At 34.8% G+C, this 24,283-nt stretch overlaps 1 protein-coding gene across 1 annotated transcript; it reads left to right on the forward strand.

The window, feature by feature from the left end:
• Positions 1 to 14,865: 14,865 nt before the first annotated feature.
• Positions 14,866 to 16,757, forward strand: LOC128193948 (uncharacterized). The gene is made up of 6 exons (XM_052868149.1): positions 14,866 to 14,894; positions 14,991 to 15,430; positions 15,504 to 15,630; positions 15,726 to 16,004; positions 16,091 to 16,195; positions 16,281 to 16,757. The coding sequence occupies exons 2-6, from the start codon at positions 14,994 to 14,996 to the stop codon at positions 16,755 to 16,757; spliced, it is 1,425 nt and encodes a 474-aa protein (XP_052724109.1). The 5' UTR covers positions 14,866 to 14,894; positions 14,991 to 14,993.
• The last annotated feature ends 7,526 nt before the right edge of the window (positions 16,758 to 24,283 follow it).

Raw genomic sequence — 24,283 nt, forward strand, 5'->3', positions numbered from 1 at the left:
CCTCACCTACATACATCCAACCAATTACCTCCAAAGTATTCTTCCGCATAAAACCAATTTCAATATTCTATTCTAATGCCAAAGTTGATTGCTTCTTCACATGGTATCTCACGGCTTTGGTCTTCCAGCAAGAATTCAATTGGAATAAGTTCCATTAAAAAAACTATGAAGTAATGGACATTGGAGCAACTAGTAATTCCAAATTAGATGTATGGTTCTTCGGTGCAGTAAAAAGAGAGCTCCACTTCCGTGTACATCTTCTTATTCTCATCCAAAAGAATTTTCCCTTCTACTCTAAAGCAATTCCCGAGCACCCAACCAGCACCTATGCATGTGCTTCATTCTCCAAGCATATGAATAAGACTTCTTCTCTCCAAATTATCACCGTACACCTACCACATCTAATCACTTCTTCAATCTCAAACAAGAAAGACAATTCTGTTTTCTTCCTGCCGTGAATCACCACTTCCACTACCTACTCCCATCTAATCAACAAGCTTTACATCCAAAGAAAGAAATAGAATAAACAAACGTGCTGCACCATGAGCTTCACAAATGATTAAAATACACTTCTTTCTCTCCCCAAAAACCGTGAACTAATAGGAACCATGCAATATTCAAGCAATATTCAAAGCCAAAACCCACTTCCTTTTCTTTTCCAAAACGGTGACACATACTTCAATTTAGTTTCCACTTTCAATTTTTTTATTCATAACCGTATGAGCTAGGCTTCATGGCAATGCTTTTCAGAGTTTTAATGAATGATTTGCTCTCAATAACCACTCACTTTGCCACCGTTCAACACTTCATCATTTTAGCAAAACCGAACAACCAAACTTATCCCTCCCCTGCTCATTGCCCTCCAACCAAATTGTTTTTCTACAGAGAACTCCATCCAAGAGCAGCATCCAACATCTGTGTAACGTCCAGAACCTCCCAACCACAAAAGCTTCCCAGTAACTTTCCAAAACGTTCCCCCAAAGAGTGTGTCCGTGAATGTGTGTACTAAGAGTAGATTCCAGACTCCCAGTAGGCAGTCTTCCTCTTGTGTGTCTCTTCATTTTTAAAGGGAAAAACAGCCAGCTATTGGCCATCTCTTCCGTTCAATCATGGCCCCCCCTCTCCATGTCTTCTGCCAAGCTTTTCAGTGAAGATAATATTCCTTTCAGTGGCTGCTCCCGCTTTTTATCCCAACATACGTTTTGCTGAATGCTTAGTTGTCCAAGGGCCGTGTGTGTTTTTTTTATCTTTGTTGCCGTGACTTCTCTGATGAAAGGGGTAAATCCTGAACTATCACTTGTTTACTTCAAACCTTGTGTGCACTACTTCTTCCAGCTGGAATGACTTGGGTCCATGAATGCATTTCTTTCTTCCAAATATTATGTTATAAGTGGTGAATAGACCCCTTGGCCGTGAGCTTTGGAGTGGAAAAAGCAGATGGACGTAAATTTCCCCAAGGCATCAACTGAAACTAAATGCCAAAATGAAACCTTGAGTGGAGAATAATGCTGTGAGTAATGGCCCTTTTGATTTTGGTGTGTGTGCCAACGTGAGTTGTCCATGGGCCATGCCATTATTTTCCAATCAATATTGAGACAACCGTGAACACTCCACATGATACCAAGTCCATCTTCCATTTTGCAGTATGAACCGAGAGCCATTCAAGAGTGGTGAAGTGTTCCTTCCAGCCGTGATGGAGCTTGGGTGTTATTTTGGTTTTGTGAAGGCCGTAAGCTTCCTTGGACGTGGCTGCTGTGTGCTCTGCTGCCATGCATTTCCACGGTTTTGCCTTACTTCAGTAAAAGAAAACAAAGCTGGTGGATCCCAATTTTAATTCCAACTTTGTTGATTGTTTGCTCCTTCATGGGCCCTAGGCCGTGTGCTTTTGGCTTCTTTTCAGAATTTATTTCTTTGCAATCAATTGAGGCAAAAGGAATAAAAGAGTGGCCACGTATGTGTGCTTTGGCCCTTTGGAAATTACCGAGGGCTTTTGGCCTTCGGTAATTACCGAAGGCTTTTGGCCCTCGGTAATTACCGAAGGCTTTTGGCCCTCGGTAATTACCGAAGGCTTTTGGCCCTCGGTAATTACCTAAGGCTTTTGGCCCTCGGTAATTACCGAAGGCTTATGGCCCTCGGTAATTACCGAAGGGCAAAAGCCCTCGGTAATTACCGAAGGGCAAAAGCCCTCGGTAATTGTTAGCGACAAGAGATTTACCGAAGGATTTTTGGCCGTCGATAAGCCTTCGGTAAACACCCATTACCGACGGCTTATGGCATTTTCTGAGGGTTTCTGGCCTTCGGTAATGCCCTACTTTTTTGTAGTGACGGTTTTGCAAGCATAGTATTATGATCACTCTATTAGTTTCTTCCAGATCGTCAACATAACACTAAACCAAAACAGCTAAAAAAAATACATTTTGCTAATAGATAGAAGGCTTTTGCCATTCGATAATTACCGAAGGACAAAATCTGTCGGTAATGGTTAGCGACAAGGGATTTACCGACGGTTATCTGGCCGTCGCTAAGCCGTCGGTAATAGGTCATTATCGATGGCTTCTGGATGTTTTCGAAGGATTATGGCCGTCCATAATTACCAAAATTTTCCCCTTTTTAATTCTTTTTTCTTTTTTTTTAATCCATCAATAGAATGTCTAATCTGCATGGGGCTTTGACATGATGGACATTGGAGTGGTTGCATGCATTAATTGAGTGTTGTTATTAAAATCCTAAGAGATCTATTATAGAATGATGTTTGAACGTCGAATGTCCCAGCGTTAGAAGTTAAAAGGTTAGTGAGTTCAATAAAAATTTGAGCGAGAGATTGAAAATTCATTCGCTTTATCTTAGCGCGCGAGACCCTTTTCTCTTCTCAAACTTTTCTCGAACAAAGTTTGACGACCGTTACATGTAATCTTTCTTTCATTTGATACAAATGCATGTTAATTAACTACTTTATATATGATTTTCATTTGTTTTGACCGATTATTTTCGTGTTCTTGTCCGTCATAGGCGCATTCTGCTTTCTCTCTCACTGGTGACGACACTTTATTCCGACGAACCCACCTTTTGGATGTTAGTTTTCATTTTCGTTTTGAAGAACTTATTTGTTGAACTTGTTTGTTGTTTTTTTGTTGAATTTGTTTGTTGTTGTTGTTTTGTAGAACTTGTTTGTTGTTGTTGTTTGATTGAACTTGTTTGTTGTTGGTTATTATTGTTTGTTGTTGATACTACTTTACACGTTCATAGCTCCTGCTTTATAAAATACCAAAAACTGAAATTTGTTATTTTTCTGCTTTTCAGGTCTAGTAGAATTGTAAAATAGGATCACAATTAATTAAAAACACATTGACAAAATTCGACGTTAATTTCACGTCGAATTTTTTAAATTTAACGTCAATTTAACGTCTCCCGATATGACGTCGGCCTCGAATTCGACATGAAAGACCCAAAATATTCGACGTTGTACGTTGTTTTTGTATAGTGTAAGCTCTGATACCAATTGTAGGAATTCGTATCGCACAACGAAATGTTTAAAGAGTGTGTTAAACATATAATAATCAAGAGGGGAAGGGTGAATTGGTTCTTTTAAAAAGTTCCTTTTTCCTTTTCAAAACTTTCATCGAACAGTTTATACAAAAAGGATGAAGGGATAGAGAAAATCACACAAATGATTTTATCCTTGTTCGAATCAAAAGATTCTACGTCCAGTCGTTAATCACTATAAAAGTGTAATTAACTTTTTCACTAGAAATCAGTTTCAGATTACATTAAGAATGATACAACAATTAAGAACAAAATAAACATTCCTTCGACACACGATGGAATGAATACCAACTTAATCAACTTGTAGAGAACCGCTTCCACCTTTAGACACACTAACCACAAGTTTCTCCTTTCTCAAGACTTCATTAAGCTCACTCTTAAACTAGAGAACTTCCTCAGAACAGTTTTGTGCTCTCAAATGGTGTAGGTAGGTGTAAAAGGTTTAGGAGGGTTCTATATATATAGGCCAGGTTCTATCATGTTTTTTGCTACATAATACATGGTATTTGTGATATGATACTCCATGTTTAGATTTGCAAATCATATTTGCGATAAACATTGCAAAGATATTTGAGTTTTTTTTTTCTGGTATACTTCATAAAATTGCTCTTACAATTCTATAGTGATTTAACTCTTTTTTATAAGGGGAACATCACATACTTCAATGGTTTGTAAGTTGTTTTGATGTTCTGAACATGTGAAATCCATTATACTTGATTGTTCTGCCATTTTTTTGCTAATACCCAAAGGGAAGACAAAATGGAAAACATAGTTTTATGTTGGTCATCATCAAGAAAAGGGGAGATTGTTGATAGGAGGAGCATAGTTTCTTTACATCTTTATATTTTGTGATGAATAAATTAATTGTTTAAATGGTTTCTTACACAACAAAATGGCATAAAAAATATGTATATCTTTAATATGTTAGTGCTAGATGTTTGAATCCATTAATGATGAGTGAATCAAGCTTAAAATAGATTAGAAATCTAGTTTCTAGTATAAATAATCAATTACATAAGTGTAATAATCTGTTAGACTTAACCAGAAACACTTCACTAGTACAAAAATACAATATAACGTCGGTGTTTTTGGCCTTTCACGTCGAATTCGAGGTCGACATCATATCAAGAGACGTTAAATTGACGTCGAACATAGAACAATTTGAAAGTCAAAGTAAAGCAAATTAGCGTCGAATTGTGTCAATATTCGACATTAATCAATTTTTTTGTTTTTTTAATTAATTCTGATCATTTTTTACAGCTCTTCAAGACTTGAAAAGCAGAAAAACAACATATTTCAGTTTTTAGTATTTTATAAAGCATGAACTATGAACGTAGTGTAGTATCAACAACAAACAACAATAACAAACAACAAACAACAATAACAAACAACAAACAAGATCAATCAAAAAACAACAACAAACAGGTTCAACCAAACAACAACAACAACAAACAAGTTCAACAAAAAAACAAAAAGCAAGTTCAATAAATAAGTTCTTCAAAACGAAAACGAAAACTAACTTTTAAAAGACGGGTTCGTCGAAATAAAGTGTTGCCACCAGTGAGAGAGAGAGAACAAAATGCGCCTATGAAGGACAAAAATACGAAAAAAATTGGTCAAAACAAACGAAAATCATACCTAAAATAGTTAATTAACACGCACTTGTAACAAATGAAAGAAAGATTACATGTGATGGTCGTCAAACTTCATTCCAGAAAAGTTTGAGCATAGAAGAGGGTATCGCGTGCTAAGATAAAGTGAATGAATTTTCAATCTCCCGCTCAAATTTTTAATGAATTCACTATTTTAACGTCTAACTCTGGGGCATTCGACATTTTATATCCTTTTGACGTCTAATTCTAGGAGATTCGACGTCATAAGTAAATACATTTTTACCTTCGCGCCCAGCATTTTCGCAAAATTTACCCAATATAACAAATTAACGTCGAATGACAATTCTAAACGACGTTTAATAATTGCATTTATTTACAAAAATGTCATCAGTCATTTTTAACGTTGGCTATTCAGTGATTGGACATTGAACGCGTGACGTTATACGATGCTTTTGTACTAGTGCTTAAAAAGCTAAACAAAGGCAAATCACTTTGTTATAATTGATTATATAAATTACATAACCGATTAAAACAGAGAGAAAGCCATAATCTGTTATATAAGAAACACAATCTGTTAAGGATGACTAATGGATGACTAATATAACTAAGTGTCAATATAATCGATTACATAAGTTTAATAATCGATTAAAATAGAAAAAATAGTCTAATACATTACACAAATACTCTAATTTGTTAATACTGTTAAAAGAAACAGCAATAGGCTTATGGGTTAAAATAATGGATTGCACACATGAAATAATATGTTAAAACACAAAGAAAAGCATAAGAGATTATGCAATTAATATAATCGATTATTATGCGACAAGATTTGAAAATCATATATATATATATATATATATATATATATATATATATATATATATATATATAGGTCACATGAGAACTATTTGTATAACATTACAATTTTCAAATGCTCATAAAGATTTGAAAAAAGATTGTTGAAAAGGTAAAATCCAATTTACCCCTCTTGGATTGAGATGTAAGGCTTTACATTTCTACAAGACTATTGTATGTGTTCTTTATGTTGTGTGGGATGACTTGGTTGCATGTAATGGTTTGGAGTTTGATAAGTGTACTGAAAAAAGCGCTAGTGTATGCATAATATGTTTCCTCTTTTGTATATTTCTCTCGCTAGAAGTTTGGTTTAATCTGGATCTGTGGTTGATACGTGAGTGTAGACATTAGGGCTGAAACGTCCTTCCAACCCACTAACCGTGTCCACCTTGTAGTCTAGGGTCCATTCTCAAAGTAGAGTGGATAGAGGGGGTGTTTATTTTTGGGTTCTCTTCCTTCATCGAAGAGAGGAGATGTGTCCCCTGGGATAGAGAGAGAGTTTGAAGGTTGGGTCCTCACTAAAGGTGCTGACTGAGAAGTGAGAGTGTGGAGAGTCTTGGGCATGCTTGAGGGCATCTTTGAGTTGAGTGAAGTGTTGGGTGAGAGTGAGTTTGAGGGGAGTGAGGGAACGAAGCGTGACGAGTTTAATGTGTAAGTGGAATACGGGGAGGAGTCGAGAGTTGCAGTGGATGTTTTATTTGAGAAAAAAACGGAGAGGAGTAGGGGTGTAGTGGTGCAGTTGTTCGTGAAGGAGGGAGAAAGCCAGCTTAGGCTCGGTCTGCATGGAGGAGGGAACCAAAATTGTTGGAAGTGTGATGAGTCTAGTGTTAAAGTAGAGATAAGTGTGAGAAAAGTAAAGAAAAAAATGGGTTAGACTGAAAAAATAGAGGTGATGAGTTAAGGGATGCAGTGCATGGGGAGGGATACGTGATTTAGTGTATGGAAAAAGGAAGGTGACATAGTAAAAGAAGAGAAGAGGCGTGGGGCCACATTAGGGAAAGTGAGAGGAGTGGTTTTTCCTTGGGCCTGAAGTATTCGTGAACTTAGCAGACAAAGAGAAAGTGAGAGTTTGTTGAATAGAATGGGCTCCCGTGGGTCCCTCTTCGTGTGAGGTTGAGAAGACTAGAATGAGATGTGAACGTGGCATAAGGTGCAGAAACGAAGTTTGGTTACTGTATTTGTAAAATGATAGTCCTTCTTATAGTGTAACCCGTGGCTGTAGTACGGTACAACTAATTACGTGTTGACTGATTAGTGATTATTGGTGGATCCAAGCGGGGTCCTTGGGGTTAATTATTTCTTGGTAGTAGTTAATCTAATTAAAGAATTATCATGGTATGGGTGTTATAAACCTTATGTTTGGAATGTTTAATGTATATTATTTCCTTGTTAGCTTTTCGTATTGAATTAAGGAGTTTGGGTCTCGCGTAGCAATAGAGATTCGAGTGTCACCCTTCCTCCTGTACGAGAATTTGAGAGGGTTGGATGTCTCGTCCAAAGATTTTGGCTCGTGTTGAATATAATGCACTTGTGTATGTAATATCGATGTTTTTACTCGTTAGTCCTTGAAAAATCAGGTAGATTGATCTGAAGTTACGATAGAAGACGACTGTTACCGCCTGTTATTGAGAGCAGGATATGATGACATAATGCAAGAAAACGACATTAGTTTATGAACGATTTGAGTGTGATGTTATGTCTGGATTGAAATATGATTCTATGGTTTGTCTTATTTTGTGTTTAATATGAATATATTGTGTTATGTTATGATATTTATGGTTTATCACCCTTGCATGTTTGTAGTTGTGGTTTCCACCTATAATGATCGTACTTGTACGAGAGTAGATGGTGTGACAGATAAGGCTAATATGAAGTAGCTGTCGAGAGCTGGGAAGTTTTAAGTTCCAGATTTATTATAATTTTCATCGCTTTATAATTTTCAGACTTAGACTACTTTTATGTAAAATTTACATTTTCATATTTCATGGACGACGTTATAATTATGGTTTTGCTTCTGCATTATTATCAATGGGTACAAATTCCATACACATAAATGGTCTAAAGGAAAGAAAACAATTAATTGTGGTATGTACGTCAAGGGGCTTATAGAGGGTTCTTATAATGATTTCTACGACATCATTAATAAAATATAAGAGCTAGAGTACAACACCAATACTTCTCCAAAGAGAGTATAGTTTTTTATTGTCAATGGTTTGATCCTTCTAGAATTGGTACAAGAGTGGATCTCAAGTTTAATATTATATCCCTTATCCAGCATTTCACAGTAATCACAAAAGGGTTTGTTTTCTCTTTTGGGTTGCTCCTAGAGTCTAACTGGAAGTATTTGACTAAAGGGTTGGTTTTCTCTTTTGGGTTGAGGTGTTTTTCTAGTTAGAGTTAACTTTTCATACACAAAGATTGTTTCGTTTATGATACTTAGTTAAACATCAAAACCAAGATCAGGGTTTCTTCTAGACGAGCTTGTCTTGTAATAGCTTGACAGTCTCTCTTGGTTTTCTTCTTGAACGAGCTTATGTTACCTTGACATAAGAAGAAGAACAAGGAGGAGGAGAAAATGATGATGATGAAGATGAAGATGAAGAGGATGATGATGATCATGATCATGACCATGAAGAAGAACAAGAAGAAGAAGATGACGATAATGATGACGATGATTGAACTTGGACATCTATTGAACTTTAATTTCAAAAATATTTCCTATACTGTAAACCATGTTCAAAGTTGTATGCAATTAATTTGCATTGACTTTATTTTGTACTACATATAGGATATCCATATTATGAATGTACTAACTCTGCCTTAATGCTTTGTATTGTTTTACTTTATTTTAAACCATTTAAATGCAGTAATGACAGGAGAAGGTTCATAACATTGTGATAAAGGAAAAATGATAGTAAGACCTAAAAAGAGGTAACGACAAGCACAATATCTAATTACTACTACACTATCTATCATTGTTGCCCTCAGTCCCTTGTTAGTTGGGCCATCAAATGCAGCAGACCCCCATTTTTATCCACACCAAACATTCCTCATCTTCTTGCAACAGAACCTCCTCCTCCCTCTGTGATTGTTACCCCAACTCCTCCCCTGTGATTGTTACAACAACTCCTCCCCCCATAACAGACCCTACTTTTATACCTTCCTCATCTTCTTTACAACCTTCTAAGACTACTACACCATCTACTAATCCAGATTTAGATTGTGCTGGTGTTGATCCCCCTCTCCAAGATCGACCATGGATTGAACCTTATGGTCGAGGGTAATACCCAAATCCCTTTCTTACGAATTTTGATGTTTTAAGTTTGCCTTAATTCAAATGACTTTTATTTCTTTATATGCAGGTTTCTTCCATCCAAGGTTGCTTCTCAGGCCATCACACGGTTAATTAAGCAACAATTTCTAACTTTGTGGCCTACTTGGAGACCAATATCTACACAGGACAAATAGCTATTTTGGGCGTTTTAAGGTAAAAAGTCCATTAAATTAGTCGTGATTTTTTTTAGTGCGTTAATTCAAAATCACAACATAGTACTCTAATTAATCAATGTTTGTATCATTTATTGTTACAAAAGAAGGTGAGTGGAAACTTGAACATGAAACTCAAATTCAAAGAAATTTCCACACTAAAGCATCTCATAGGTTGTCAAAGATGTTTAGAGATGTATGCAATGCAAGGGAGTGCCCTTACTAGCTTGGCGAGCACATATGGAACTCTTTACTGGCTCATTGAAATTCTATAGAGTTTCACAATAAGTGTGCTACTTCCTACAGGAATAGAGCTTCTAAAAACGATGGAACCCCACATATAGGTGGATCGATCACTGTTCATGAACATGACATTCGCATGGTAAAACTTCATTCCTTTTGTATATGTTTCATATATAACATGTATTTTATATTTTATGTACATATATAAGTCCATATTCTATTACAGGTACGACATTTGGGACGAACAGTCCATGTTGATGAGGTTTTTTCACAAACTCATGTTTCAAATGGAACTAGTCAGTTTGTTGATGAAAGGTCTCAGAGGACTCATGTAAGTAAACATTGTTATTATTAATTGCTTTAAAAAAATTTCCCTATGTTACTATATCATTTACTAACATTGTGCATAATGTTTCAACAACAAGAATTTTCAACGAGACTTTCACAAGTTAGATCCGAACATGAGCCATCTCCTACTATGGATAATGAGAATAATAATGAGCACGCCATCTGTAGGATACAATGTTGGGTCGATGTCGTTGGTGGGAAAAAACAGTGGCGAGTCTACGGTGTAGGACAACTTGTTGTGAAGTACACGACAGGAAGAGGTACTCTGAAGCACCAACCATCTTCTTCCACCACCACTGCTGATGAGGTCATTGTCCACCTCATGCAAAGACTAGAACAATGTGACCAAGCATACTATGAATTAAGAGATGAGTTTACAAAGTTTAAACAACTGGTCATGACATTGTTGCCCCATCCACTAGTCCAAAAAAAACGTATAACGTCACGCGTTCAACGTCGAACCACTCAATAGTCAATGTTAAAAATTACCGGTGGAATTTTTGTAAATAAATACAATTATTAAACGTCATTTAGAATTTTAATTCGACGTAAAAGGATATAAAACGTCGAATGCCCCAGCGTTAGACGTCAAAATTAGTGAATGCAATAAAAATTTGAGCGGGAGATTGAAAATTCATTCACTTTATCTTAGCGCGCGAGACCCTCTTCTCTGCTCAAACTTTTCTCGAACGAAGTTTGTCTACCATCACATGTAATATTTCTTTCATTTGATACACTACAAGAAAATAGCTAGTTACCCGCGGATCATTATATACGGATTAAATCCGTATGTAATAAACGTATTATATACGGATTTTACATACGGATATTGGGAAATCCATTATATACGGATAAATCCGTATATAATTAAAAAATTGTTTATATACGGAGGATCCGTATGTAATTGGCGTACGTAATAAAAAAACAAGTAAAAATGAAACTGAAAGCTCCAAAATTTCCCACACTCTGGAAAAAACATATCTTCTCCCTCTTTTGTCCTCGAACCTTCAGTCCACTTCTCCCTCTTCTCCCTCTTCTCGAACCTGCAGTCCACTTCTTCACTGCACTCTCTTCTCCGCTGTCAGTCCACCTCGCCTGCAGGGAGGCTCTGGTTCAGTGAAACCCGCACTCGACGTCACTGCTCGTAGATTCGGATTTCATTTGTCGAACACGGTGAGTAATCGAAGCTTTGAGGATTATTTTTGTTTTCGTTTTCTCTTTTTGTTCTTTGGAGGTTTGAAATTGCGACTTTGGAAACCCTAGGTTGGTTTCTTCGAAGTGGTAGAGATAAGCTGGAGTTGTAGTTGCGTTTTGGTCCTGGTAAGTTTGAATCGTTTAGATTTGAGGTTTATTTGAGTTATCTTTTCTCTCGGTGTTGTTACATTGTCCTATTTTTGCTCGTTGTTGTTTCGAGGTTTGAAATCGCGAATTTAGAAACCCTAAGTGATGGGGTCTTCGAAGTGGAAGAGATAAGATCGAGCTGCTATTGCCTTCTGCATTTAGTAAGTTTGAATTGCTTATATTTTGGTTTCGTTGGTTGTTATTGAAAATAGGTCTTGACGAAAACTAGTCACTGAAAATGGTTTGCTTCGTTTTGGGTGCTTTTATTGCTTTCAGATATTATTCATCATGGTTTTGACAATCATGTTAGTGGATCCTATTTTGTCAAAAAAGTGGTAACATGGTTTAAGTTTGTCATCCTCTGTTTGAAGTTGTTTCCTGGTTAGGTCATGTAATCATTAATTAGATGTTTGTGATTTTATTCTGCTATAATATCTGTTTATTTTTTTGTTGAAATTTTATTTTGACTTTGATACAGGAGCTGAAGTGGTTGAGAAGTGTGGGGTACCTCATTGGGAAGGCTTAAAGTGTTGTACAGTGAAGCAAAAGAGCTAGGTACTGAAGCAAGGTATGTTTACTCCTGAGTTTTGCTGTGTTGTTTCCCCCTCTTTTATGTTTAAAGTCCTTACTTTACTTCTTATATAGTTTAGCATTAAATTGTATAAAGTTCATTTGAACTTCCTGGGAGCATTTTAATAGAACAATAGAGGAAGCTGCTGGATCAATCTCAAGGTTAGGAGAATTCTGGTGGTGTAGAGAAAAGAAACTAAGAAGAGCCAAAGTAAGTGGCGCTAAACATTATCTTTGATTCTGTGAAATATGGTGTTATGATTATATAATGGGTGAATGATTCTTTCTAATATGATGAATGCAAATTAACATGTACTTTGATTAGAATAAGGTTTTAGTTATGTTTAGCAATATTTGTATGTGACGTTGTGAAATTGGTCGGAATAGGGGTTTCAAGCATAATAGGAAGAGTTTGATAGGTTCTCTAGGAACATTCAATTAATTGATTGATTAAGGTGCAATGTTGTATGATTGCTGGAGAATTTCACCTGATATAGTTTATAATCCAGAAAACCACACCATTAACTGACATTTTGGTTAAGAAATGAATATTTAGTAACCAAGGTAAGTAGTTCAATGCGCTTGGAATTGGTTAAGTGCAGGTTTGTTTAACGTGATAGGAGATATTGCGGTGTTACCTCTGGTTGGAAGTTTAATAGATAGGTTTGTTAAGTGCAGGTTTGTTAAGAAATATGACATAACCTCTTTTTTAAATCCAACACCCATATAGGAAATATTAGAAGACCGCTCCAACTGCTCCTCTGATATTTCAAAAGGTATTCTCATAGTAGTGTTAAGAAACTAGAAGGCATGAATATTAAAAACTACTAAAATATATAAACTGACTGGTAAAGAAATGCACAACTAGCTAAAACTTGGAGCACTCAACTTTCATACTGAAGAACCACTTTTCAGAAGGTAACAACTCTCTAACTTGTGGCTTATGACAGTATAAATCATAACTTTCTATAGAGATTTCACCCAGTTTACTATTTCAACTTCCCTCATTTCCCATAGTCACATTGAAACCTATTTCTACCAAGAAAAAACGAGAGAGCACCTCTGTATAAAAACTCATCCCTCTACATTTTCCCTTTATACTTCCTAAAGAAAGTAAACAAATTAAATAAACATATCAATGTATATATATATATATATATATATATATATATATATATAAAAGAAAACACGGGATCTGGCTGGACACATGTGGCTATCATGCCTTCTGTTGTTGGCTATCATGCCTTCTGCCATATTTTTTCTTGTAGTTTAGCTACCTATGGTGTTAGAAAGCAATTCAAATCTTTACCTTCCAAAGCAATCAAGACAGCCTACATCCTCTCTTCGTCAATCACACCTTTAATCAAACCCATAAGCCTCCTCTCCGGCAAAAACAGAAATGTCTAATTTCCTTCATCTTGAGGAAGACGATGTTTCCCCCTGATCACGCTCTCTTCTCCCACCATTGCTTTTGCTAATGCTAGAATTATCGTCAGACATATTCAGTTATACCTCTTATCCCTCCCCTTATAACCAATTCCAAACCTATCACATTTTCCTTTTGTATCCTTGATAGAATAGTTGTTTTGTGTTGTATTCATCTGTAACCTAAAATGGTAACCTACATCTTAACCAATTCAAATATTTTTTTTTCAATTCTGTTTGGCTTAATTCGTACTTGAGCTTGCAGTTTGTGTTCATTCAGTTGTTCCTTAATGTTTCTTCATCATTTTAATCGGTGCACTTTATTTGTTTGAGTTCAAATTCAGCTTTATAAATCAATTTCAGTTTTGTCCAGTCATGTGCAAAAGTGTTGCAGTGTTATTCTGTCATTAATATTTTGATTTTGTTCAGCTGTATTTTTTTTTTCTTTTTCGGTTTGGTTGTGCCTTAAGCAGTTGCTAGCTCTCTGATTGATCATATAAAGAAACGGCATCATGTCCAGCTTTGATCAGTTGAGCCAAGTAGCATTGCACATTTTGGTTCCAGTAGCAAACTGTCCATAAACTGTACTTTCTGCATTGAGTTGTTATAATCTGCTTTGGTCCAGTTTTCTGGTGTTTCAAGCTTTGACCAAATCTGCTTTATGAGTCTAAATGTGTTTAAACTGATTGCAAACTCATATTAATCTCAGAAAAGCAAAATGACTGGTTGAATTCCTCACACTCTGATTTCAAAAATCTGCATCAATATTCTTCACTGGTTTCAAGTTGTGCTCACTGTTGTTGGTCAGATTTTGTGGTTTTGAATCTTGGTACAAGTGTGTTTACTATTGTTATACATGTTTCAAGTAGTAGCAACTCTTGTTAATCACTAAAATGCAAAATGCATACCTGAGTTCCCTACTTTCAGTAGCTTGTCTTGTCTTTGTTTCACAATTCTCCAATTCAATTTCTGGTCTGCTTTGGTCAATACTGTTTCTGCTCAGTTTTGTTGTGTATAAAGCTTGAGACAAGTTTCTTTTATGATTTTAAGCATGTCTCAAGGGATAGCAACTCCAATCAATCACAGAATTGAAAAATGAATGGTTGAGTTGATTAAATTCTGGATTTCAAAACTGTCACAGTTTTAAATAAAGTGTTTGCATCGTGCTTGCTGTCTTTGTGTGGTTTTAGGTCACTTTAAATCTTCTAGCTGATATCCTGTAGTTAGATCTAGTGTTTAGCTGATATCCAAGGTTTGGAGAAATTAAGGATTCTAATTGCTATGTTTGGAGGAAGAAGGTTTGAGAACCCATATATGAGGAATTAGCAACCTTGAGATAATTAGAACCCATATATGCCACTTACCACCCCAACAGAAACCAACAAATCCCATAGTAGAAGCACCTTTCCTTTTCAAGGCTTCAATAATAGGTTTTGCAATTTCAATACATTTTCCCTGCACATTTAATAGGTAATATCATAATAACACAAAATGTTCTTTTCTTACTTTTCCTTTCCATTCAATTGTAAAAATAAATTGACCCCACAATTTTGTTTTTTGTTCAAGAATATGGCATCAGATGGTTGTGACCCTCCTATTCCACCTTCAGCAAAATCAGATAAGGAGAAGGGCAAGAAGAAATCTTATATGGTCAAGTTGTTAAACCGTTTCAATAACTTAAATGCTTCAAGTAGTCAGCCATCTACACCTACCTCTACCTCCACTGCTAGATTTGTTCCACCACCATTACAAGTTCCTGGTTTGACACCTACTCCACCATCAATTCCACCTTCGTTGGAAGTTCCTACTTTCACACCTAGTTCACAACAATTTGCTGCTGATCAATGGAGATCACCCTCCCCCCATGTTGGTTCTAACCCAACAACTCCCACAAATATGCCATCACCATCTCCTATAGGGGATAACCCTCCACGTTCAAGTTCAGCAGCCAATGACTTTGAAGATGTTTCCAACAATCGTCCAATCATTACACCTATTGGAGGAGGGTAAGAAAACATCAATTTAATGTTCCAAGCATATACTGTATTATTCTAATATTTGACTTATATTTTGGTATAGGTTTTATCCAACAAAAACAGCATCCAAAGCAATCACAGCCACCATCAAGCAACAGTTTGATGAGCCATGGGTGACATGGGGACAAATACCTCAGACACAAAGAGATGTTTTCTTTGAGCGTTTTAAGGTACACTTGTGTTCATTTACATTATGTACTACAGTTAATTTTAAATGTTAAGGTCCTCAATTATCTTATCCAATATTCATCTTTTTTGTCAACAGAGAAAGGTTTCATGGAGGTCTAACCATGAAGAAAAGGTGAAAAAAAATTTCCACACAAAAGCATCTCATAGATTATCTGAGATGTTTAAAAAAGCTCGAACAGAAGGAAAAAAACCTAATTGGATGGGGGATATTGTTTGGAATGGTCTTTTGGAGAAGTGGAACATGCCACTTTATAGACAAAAATGTGAAACGGCCAAAAAGAACAGGACATCTGACAAGGGTGGTTTTTTGCACACTGGGGGATCCATTAGCGTGCATGAGCATGCAATTCGTCTGGTACATATAAATTTATTTTTACATTTCTATACGGATAAACTTTAAAAATATTTGATGTTAACAACTTACATCTTCTTTGCTTGCAGTCACAGGAGCTTGGTCGGTCAGTGCATGTTGATGAAATATTTCAGCAAACACATATTCGAGCATCAACAGGAGAATTTGTCGATGAAAGGTCTAGGCGGACACATGTTAGTTTCTACTAACTTATTCTTTATTAGGTTATATAATTCTTAGGTCTATCTATTTAACGATAATCATGTATTCATTTAACAGGAAGAGTTTGAAGCCAAATTTTCTCAAATAAGATCTGAGACAGCATCCGTTGGGGCTTCAACATGTGCTCCCCTTGACCCTGCAGATGAGGAAAGATTGAGGAACCAATGTTGGTTGGATGTTGCTGGTGGAAGGTACAAGGGACGCGTATACGGCATTGGAAATGTCAGTGCTCAAGATGACTGTGTCGATAGTTACATACAACAGACACAGGCATCTTCTTCTCAGCAACCGATTGCAGAAGACATTCTTAACCTCCACACACGAGTATCAACCCATGATGACCAACTTCGACAGATGAACTCTCAATTGCAAGGCTTTATTGGTGTCATGATGCAGTATCTTCCACCTCCTGCAGCCGCAATTGCACAACAATTTCTTCAATCCCAGAATCAGCCACAAGCTAATGTTCAACCACAACAACCACAACAACCAACAGATCAAGCACAAGATGATACTGTTTATGGAGATTACTAGTTATGTTTTGAGAAGTAGGACATGTATGACTCACACTTATTCCCTCAATGACTTTTTTCATGTTATTTGAACTTATTATGATTAACAATTATGTAAACTTTCTTATTATGATTAATGTGAAATGCATGTTTGTAGGTTTTAAGACTTAATTTATTTATCAAATTTGTGAATGGATATAATGTGCAGGTCTTGTGAATTGTCTGTGTGGTATGGGCAGGTTTTGTAAATTGTCTCTTTTTGGATGTTGGGTGACCAGGTCTGCTATTCACGTCAAGCCGTATGTAAATTATATACGGATATTTCGTATCTAAATTATATACGGATATTCCGTATATAAGTTATATACGGATATTCCGTATATAAATTATATATGGATAATCCGTATATAAATTACATACGGATATTCCGTATCTAACTTACATACGGATAATCCGTATGTAAGTTACATACGGATAATCCGTATATAACTTATAAACGGATAATCCGTATGTAATGTTATCTACGCCCTTTTTATATACGGATTTTTGACCGTATATAATCCGTATATAACACCACTTTTTATACGGATTTTGGATGTTATATACGGATTTCGGCCGTATATAAATGCGATTTTTCTTGTAGTGATACAAATGCATGTTAATTTACTACTTTAGGTATGATTTTTGTTTGTTTTGACCGATTATTTTCGTGTTGTTGTCCTTCATAGGCACATGTGTTTTCTCTCTCACGTGTGGCAACACTTTATTCCGATGAACCAAGGTTAGTTTTCGTTTTCGTTTTGAAGAACTTATTTGTTGAACTTGTTTCTTGTTATTTTTTGTTGAACTTGTTTGTTGTTATTGTTTTGGTGAACTTGTTTGTTGTTGTTTGATTGAACTAGTTTGTTGTTTGATTGGACTTGTTTGTTCTTTGTCATTGTTGTTTGTTGTTGATACTATATTACACGTTCATAGTTCATGCTTTACAAAATACCAAAAACTGAAATTTGTTGTTCAGATCTCGTAAAGTTGTAAAAAAGGATCACAATTAATTTAAAAAAATAAAAACATTTATTAACGTCGTTTATTGATAAAATTCGACGTCCATTTAACGTCTCCCGATATGACATCGTTCTCGAATTCGACGTGAAAGGCCCAAAATATTCGACGTTGTACGCTGTTTTTGTACTAGTGATTCGTTCAACCCAACTACGACCCTCTCTATCACTTGTCGTCCTAGAGCAGCTCACATTAGTCTAACTCTCATGAGTCTAGTCCAAATCAGTCTAGTCCATAACAGTCCAACCCACACCAGTCCAACCCACACTAGTCCAACCACCTTTAGAGCAGCAAGATGATGAACAACAAGACCATTCTAGATGATGACTATGTAGATTATTAGTCTTGTTGTTATGTTCATCATATAATTTCTTGGTCTAGATGAACATGTTTTTATGTTTTATTATAAATACAAGTTCTTAAATTTGAATATCAACATTTAATGTGATATTGTTTATTGCATCAGTGGTTGGATTGTTATGGGATGCATATTTATCCCAACTTTGATTGTCATTGTGCTTTTAAAATATTATGCAAGTTTGTGCTTTGAAAATATTATGCAAATTTGATTATGCAGTTGTGAACAAATAACATTTGATTGTTTCAAGTACTTTCCAACAGACTTACCAACGACCTATTCCTCCGATAATAACTGACAGTCTAGTCCTTTTATAATTACCGACTGCCTAATCCTTCGGTAATTATTAGCGACCTATTCTGTCAGTAATTATTGATGACCATTATATGTCAATAATCATTACCAATAAAAGTATAATACAACGTATCATTGATTGTTGTTAATCCGTCAAAAAAACAATATTATCAATGAATTTTGACTACTTCTTATGGATTATGTGTCTCGGTAAAACTAGTTTTTAATAGAGAAGAAAAATTAAGTTCTATAGTAATGTAGTGAAACACAATATCTTTTGACGGAGATGTAAAATTTTAGAAATTAATCCTAAGTAGAAGGCTTTAGTTTTTCTAAAATTGAAATTATGTCAAGTAAAATATTTAAAAAAAGCTTTAATATTTTAAAGTCTATACTCTTAGTTACTATTTGAATATATAAATGTCACTACATTTTTAAATGTTTCATTTTTTTCTTAAAACTTAATCATATTAGACTATGTTATCAAAGTTTGGAGAAAAACAAATTATAATTTTACATAAAAACATATTTAATTTTTATAAATATTATATCTTCTATTAAATCACACAATTTTTTTTTAATTATAAGTTTACTATTTCTCACAAATTTCTATTATTTTTTCCAATTACTTTTTTCTCTCTGTTTAAACACAATCTTAATACTCTTACTAACCCACCCTAAATTTCAATCCTCGTAATCTTCATTCAAGTACCACACATGACTAGGAGAAAAAGAAAAGGAAAACAGTAATGTCTGTAGACGAATGAAGTGCATTGAGATCCGTTAATCCAATGTTGGACGCAAACCATTGAAAAAGAAACAGTACCACACACCATGCGAGTTAAAGACATGAAATCAATTAGAAATTCAGAATTTAGAATGTTCAAAGCTTCAAATTCCCATGCAGCATGGAAGAGCGTGAAGAAGGATCAAATCACTGCGACCGAGGTTCGGTTTCTGTGGTCCAACATACTGACAAAGCAATAGCTTGTCCTCTTTGTGACTACTGAAAGACACGCGCTCACTCGCGTGAACATATGCGAAATGGTCAGAAAATAGACATTCCATGTGTTTGTGCTACTAACACTGTTATCTTAGTGATTGCTAAAATCTCTCTGCTTTTGACTATGCTTCCGATGACAGACATTCCTTGACAACTTTACAAAACCAATCACTATTCGTTTGTTCTCCTACCACACATCTGAATTCTCAATTTTGATGCAAACAGGTGGATTATTATTGATGAAACTTTTTTAATAATTGTATTTCAAATATATTTAAATTTCAGATTTCTGACTCTCAAACAACCTTAGTTTATTCATGTAATCATTGTATATGGTTCTAATGCAAATTCGGAACATTGCATCTATCACTTTTGTATTTGTTTCGTTAATTATATTTCCTTTTACAAGAGGAGATTATAAATCCGACCTTTGTATTATAATTTTAGGATAATCTTTCCTTCATGAAAGAGTGAGACCGTTTTATACAAAATATTTTGTTTTTAAATGTATAATATTTTTTACTTATATTGTTATTATTGTAGTTATAATTGTGTTTTGTTATTGTTATAACAAATATCTTATTAGCTGATTATAAAACGAATATTAACTCTAATATCTTTACTAATATTTTTTTTCCAAAAAAAAAATCTTATCAAAATATTATATATATATATATATATATATATATATATATATATATATATATATATATTTATTGTAACATCCCAAAATACAGTAAACACCATATAATAGAATTAATTACATTTAATGATAAACTAAATCAGTTTTATACTAATCCAGAACAAGGTTTTGGCCGAACGGCCTTACATAACGTATCCAAAATAAAATGTACAAGATTAACGAAGATCATGACCGAACGGCTTACAAAAGACAAGTACCGAACGGTCAAAAATATCAAAAGAAGAAGAAGAAAGTAACCGAACGGTCACTTCGTACTAAGCTATAACTACTACCGAACATCCTACTGTTCGGCCTTCACTTCTACATCAACGAGGTTCTCTTCCTCCAAAATACCTTCCGCAAGCGTCTCTTCCAGTAACGCCTCTCCATCTGCTCACATCCACACGGATGATCATTGCAAGAACAAGGACGGACGGACAAAACGAGACAACACAAGGAATACGCAGGGTAAGCTTATATAATTTAATTCAAGAAAATCACATACGATTCATACATCAATACACATGTAAAGATAACAATATAATTCAAAACAAAGCCTACTACTAGACCGACCGTCCGGACTGTATGAATCTGTGTAGCTACGACGTTCGTGCACCCGGGTGATGTAGTAATTGGAATTTTCATCAGCTGCCACCCGAGGTTAGTCCTATCTGTCCAAAGTACCCCTAAGGACTAGGACCTCCTGTCGTTCCCACACATGACATACCCCTTCTACGTGAAGACGAGTATTCACGGAACATCAAGATGAACCGACAGCTTAGCATTGCCACAGTCATACTTTACCAAATTTCAATATTCAACCAAGAGTCGTTCCTCCCCGGAACGCTCGTTCAAATCCAAAATCTCATATTCACCTTAAGAACTCTTCTTAAATTTTAACCTTTCATTTAGGTGCCATTTTCATCATTCTCTCAAAATATATAAAATAACTAAGGTTCTGCTTCCTTGAGAACGAACGAGGGAAACGAGATTCATAAAACCCCTTATTCCAAAATGGAATACGACCAAGAGAATTACTTAGATTTGAGAATATCTCGAATACAAAATACACCATATATAACGAACGTAATTTATGAAGGGAATCAGTTAAATGAACTGATTCTCGTGAATTCAATTCCATACTCACACAACGATTTAAGTACAGGGTTTAAGGCCGAGTCAAATAAAAGTAGACTCGTCAGAATATTAAATAATCATAGACCGGATTCAAATAAATATAGATACATCAAAACGTTAAAGAATCATATTTATAATAATTAAATTACAGGAACCGTATTCTGGTAAATGACCGAACGCGGTAAAGAAAATGTTATTGAACTTGGACGAACGCTATTTTATCAATATAGATTACATAAGAATCGAATACGAGCGCTTGGTGTAAGACCGAGCATTACGGGAACGAGCGCTAGGTGTAAGACTGAGCACTAATTAGTACGAGCGCTTGGTATAAGACCGAGCACTACGAACGACTAAGGTATACCAATATATATATATATATATATATATATATATATATATATATATATATATATATATATATATATATATATATATTACTCTATCAAGGGACGTTCGTATACAACTATGTTTAGCCAAACGCTCAAACATAATATTTCCACACGAGAGCGCTCGTCCTATACTAGGATTCTCTCCAAATGAAAGAATCCCGTTTAAACTAGATTTACCAGGAAAACCGAACGGTCATTCCATACAATCATATCAACTATCATGCATCGAAATCACTTAATCAACTAAACGAACGTTCAGACAACTCAATCAGCAACAAGTTAAATTAAATTAAATAAGCTTCCCTTACTTGGATCAATGGTGAACGTCCTAAGAGTATGATTTTGTTTCGTCCCTCTACAGCTTTCTACCCTCAACGATTTCCTTAATTCCTCCGACTAAGTCTAATCATAAAAATAAGGAAGAATTTAGATTATTCCCCTGCATGCAACCAAAACTTGGTTTTGCATGTAACCTAGAGACGAACGGCTAAGGTCGAGAAACTTACCAGTTTCAGAATCTGGATCTGTTCGGTCCAAATTGAAGCTTACGACGCCGGGAGTACTTCTATGGTTTCTGAATGATGAACGGAGAAGAGAAAGGGTGAGTTTCAGTAGAGAGAAGGGAAATTTTCTAGAGAGAAGGAGGAGGAAATGGAAGGTCAGAGTTTGGGAAGAAGAAGGTGCATGCAGAAGAGTGACGCGGATTTCAGAAAGTTCAGTTTTGTTTAAAAACGAACGTCCGTTCTCTTGCTGACACTTACCTAGCGTCAGCGCAGAGGGGAATTGGGTGCGTTTTAATGGTTCTGAGCAGGGTTTTGGAGTAATAAATGAGATTAGACAGGTGGGTTTTTGGGTGCATAATTACGAAGCCTGACATATATATATATATATATATATATATATATATATATATATATATATATATATATATATATATATATATATATAATTTGAGTTCAACCCATCATAAGATATTAACAACATTTTCAATCTAAAAATTGAAATATTAGATTTTTAAATTTTTTTCTTATATAATGTGTAACATTTTCATTTTTAATGTGAGATTTAAATTCACATTTAGATTATTTCTAACACTCTTTTCTATTCAATGATTTATTGTGTTTTGTTTTATTCATCCGTTCATTATATCTTGTTTTAAAAAGGAATGAATATTTAACATTTTCTCATTTGCATCTATCAATCTTGTATTTGTTTTGTCATATTTCATTTTACATTGTATAAACGTGACTTGTGTATTACAATTTTGGAATACTCTTTCCGTTAGTTTTGATATTACTTCTAATGTTTTTTCTTTCAAAAACATTCATTAGGAATATATATATATATATATATATATATATATATATATATAACTTAAGTTTAACTTATTGCATAAGGGATTAATACCACTTTTAATAAAAAACAATTAAACATTATAGTTATACTTTTTTATATGAAATTTAACTTATCATTTTGACATAATGTGAGACTTATACTCACTTTAGATTATTGCCTAGACTTATTTCTATCCAATTGTTTATTGTATTTTTTCGACATTAATCAACTTTTTTCAACCTTAATCAACTTTTTTGATTTTTTAATTAAATGTGATCCATTTTTATAATTCTACAAGACCTAAAAAGCAGAAGAAAAACAATAAATGTAATTCATTTTTTGGTATTTTCTGAAACATGAACTATGAACTAAGCACAAAAGGTATGACAATAATAGTATTAACTTGTAATTTTTGGTTTTGATAGCTATGATTATTAGTTTTGTGACAATAGTAGTGAACAACGATAGATCTTTATACCCAATGAGAGAGAAAACCGAACGCACCTATGAAGGAGAAGAACACGAAAACAATCAGTCAAAGCAAACAAAAATCATACCTAAAGTAGTTAATAAACATGAATTTGTATAAAATGAAAGAAAGATTACATGTGCTGGTCGCCAAGCTTCATTCCAGTAAAGTTTGAGCAGAGAAAAGTTTCTCGCGCTAAGATAGAGTGAATGAATTTTCAACCTCTCGCCACGTTTTTATAACCTTTTGATGTCTAATTCAAGGACATTCGACGTTATAACCTTTTGACGTCGAATTCTAGAGCATTCAACATCATACCTAAGTATATTTTCACCTTCGTGCCAAGCATTTTGGCGAAATTTACCCAATAGGACGTCTGACTTCATAATATCCGATGTCTTATAATCAATTGACGTCGGACATGTCTAAGTTCGACTTCTTAATGGAACTTTTATTTACAAAAATATCACCGGTAATTTTTAACATTGACTATTCAATGGTTGGACGTTGAACGCGTGACGTTATTGGCTACTTTTGTACTAATGTCAATTCTCTCTGTCTGTGTCTCAACACCTTTAACTATATGTTATGATTAATTCAGATGTGCATTTTAATCAACTGTGCACTTTAACTCTGCTCGTGACGTTACTAACATCAATTATTATTATTTTTTTATTTTTATTTTTATTTTTATTTCACAATTATTTAACATTTGTTACTGTATACGCAAAAAGTTGAGAAACTAAGGGTGTTTTTTTTGTGAAGACGAAATTACGAGATAAAATGCGTTTGTTTTTATTGACTTAGAAGAGATGCAAT

Source organism: Vigna angularis, chromosome 9 (assembly GCF_016808095.1).
Source record: "Vigna angularis cultivar LongXiaoDou No.4 chromosome 9, ASM1680809v1, whole genome shotgun sequence".
Taxonomy (NCBI): domain Eukaryota; kingdom Viridiplantae; phylum Streptophyta; class Magnoliopsida; order Fabales; family Fabaceae; genus Vigna; species Vigna angularis.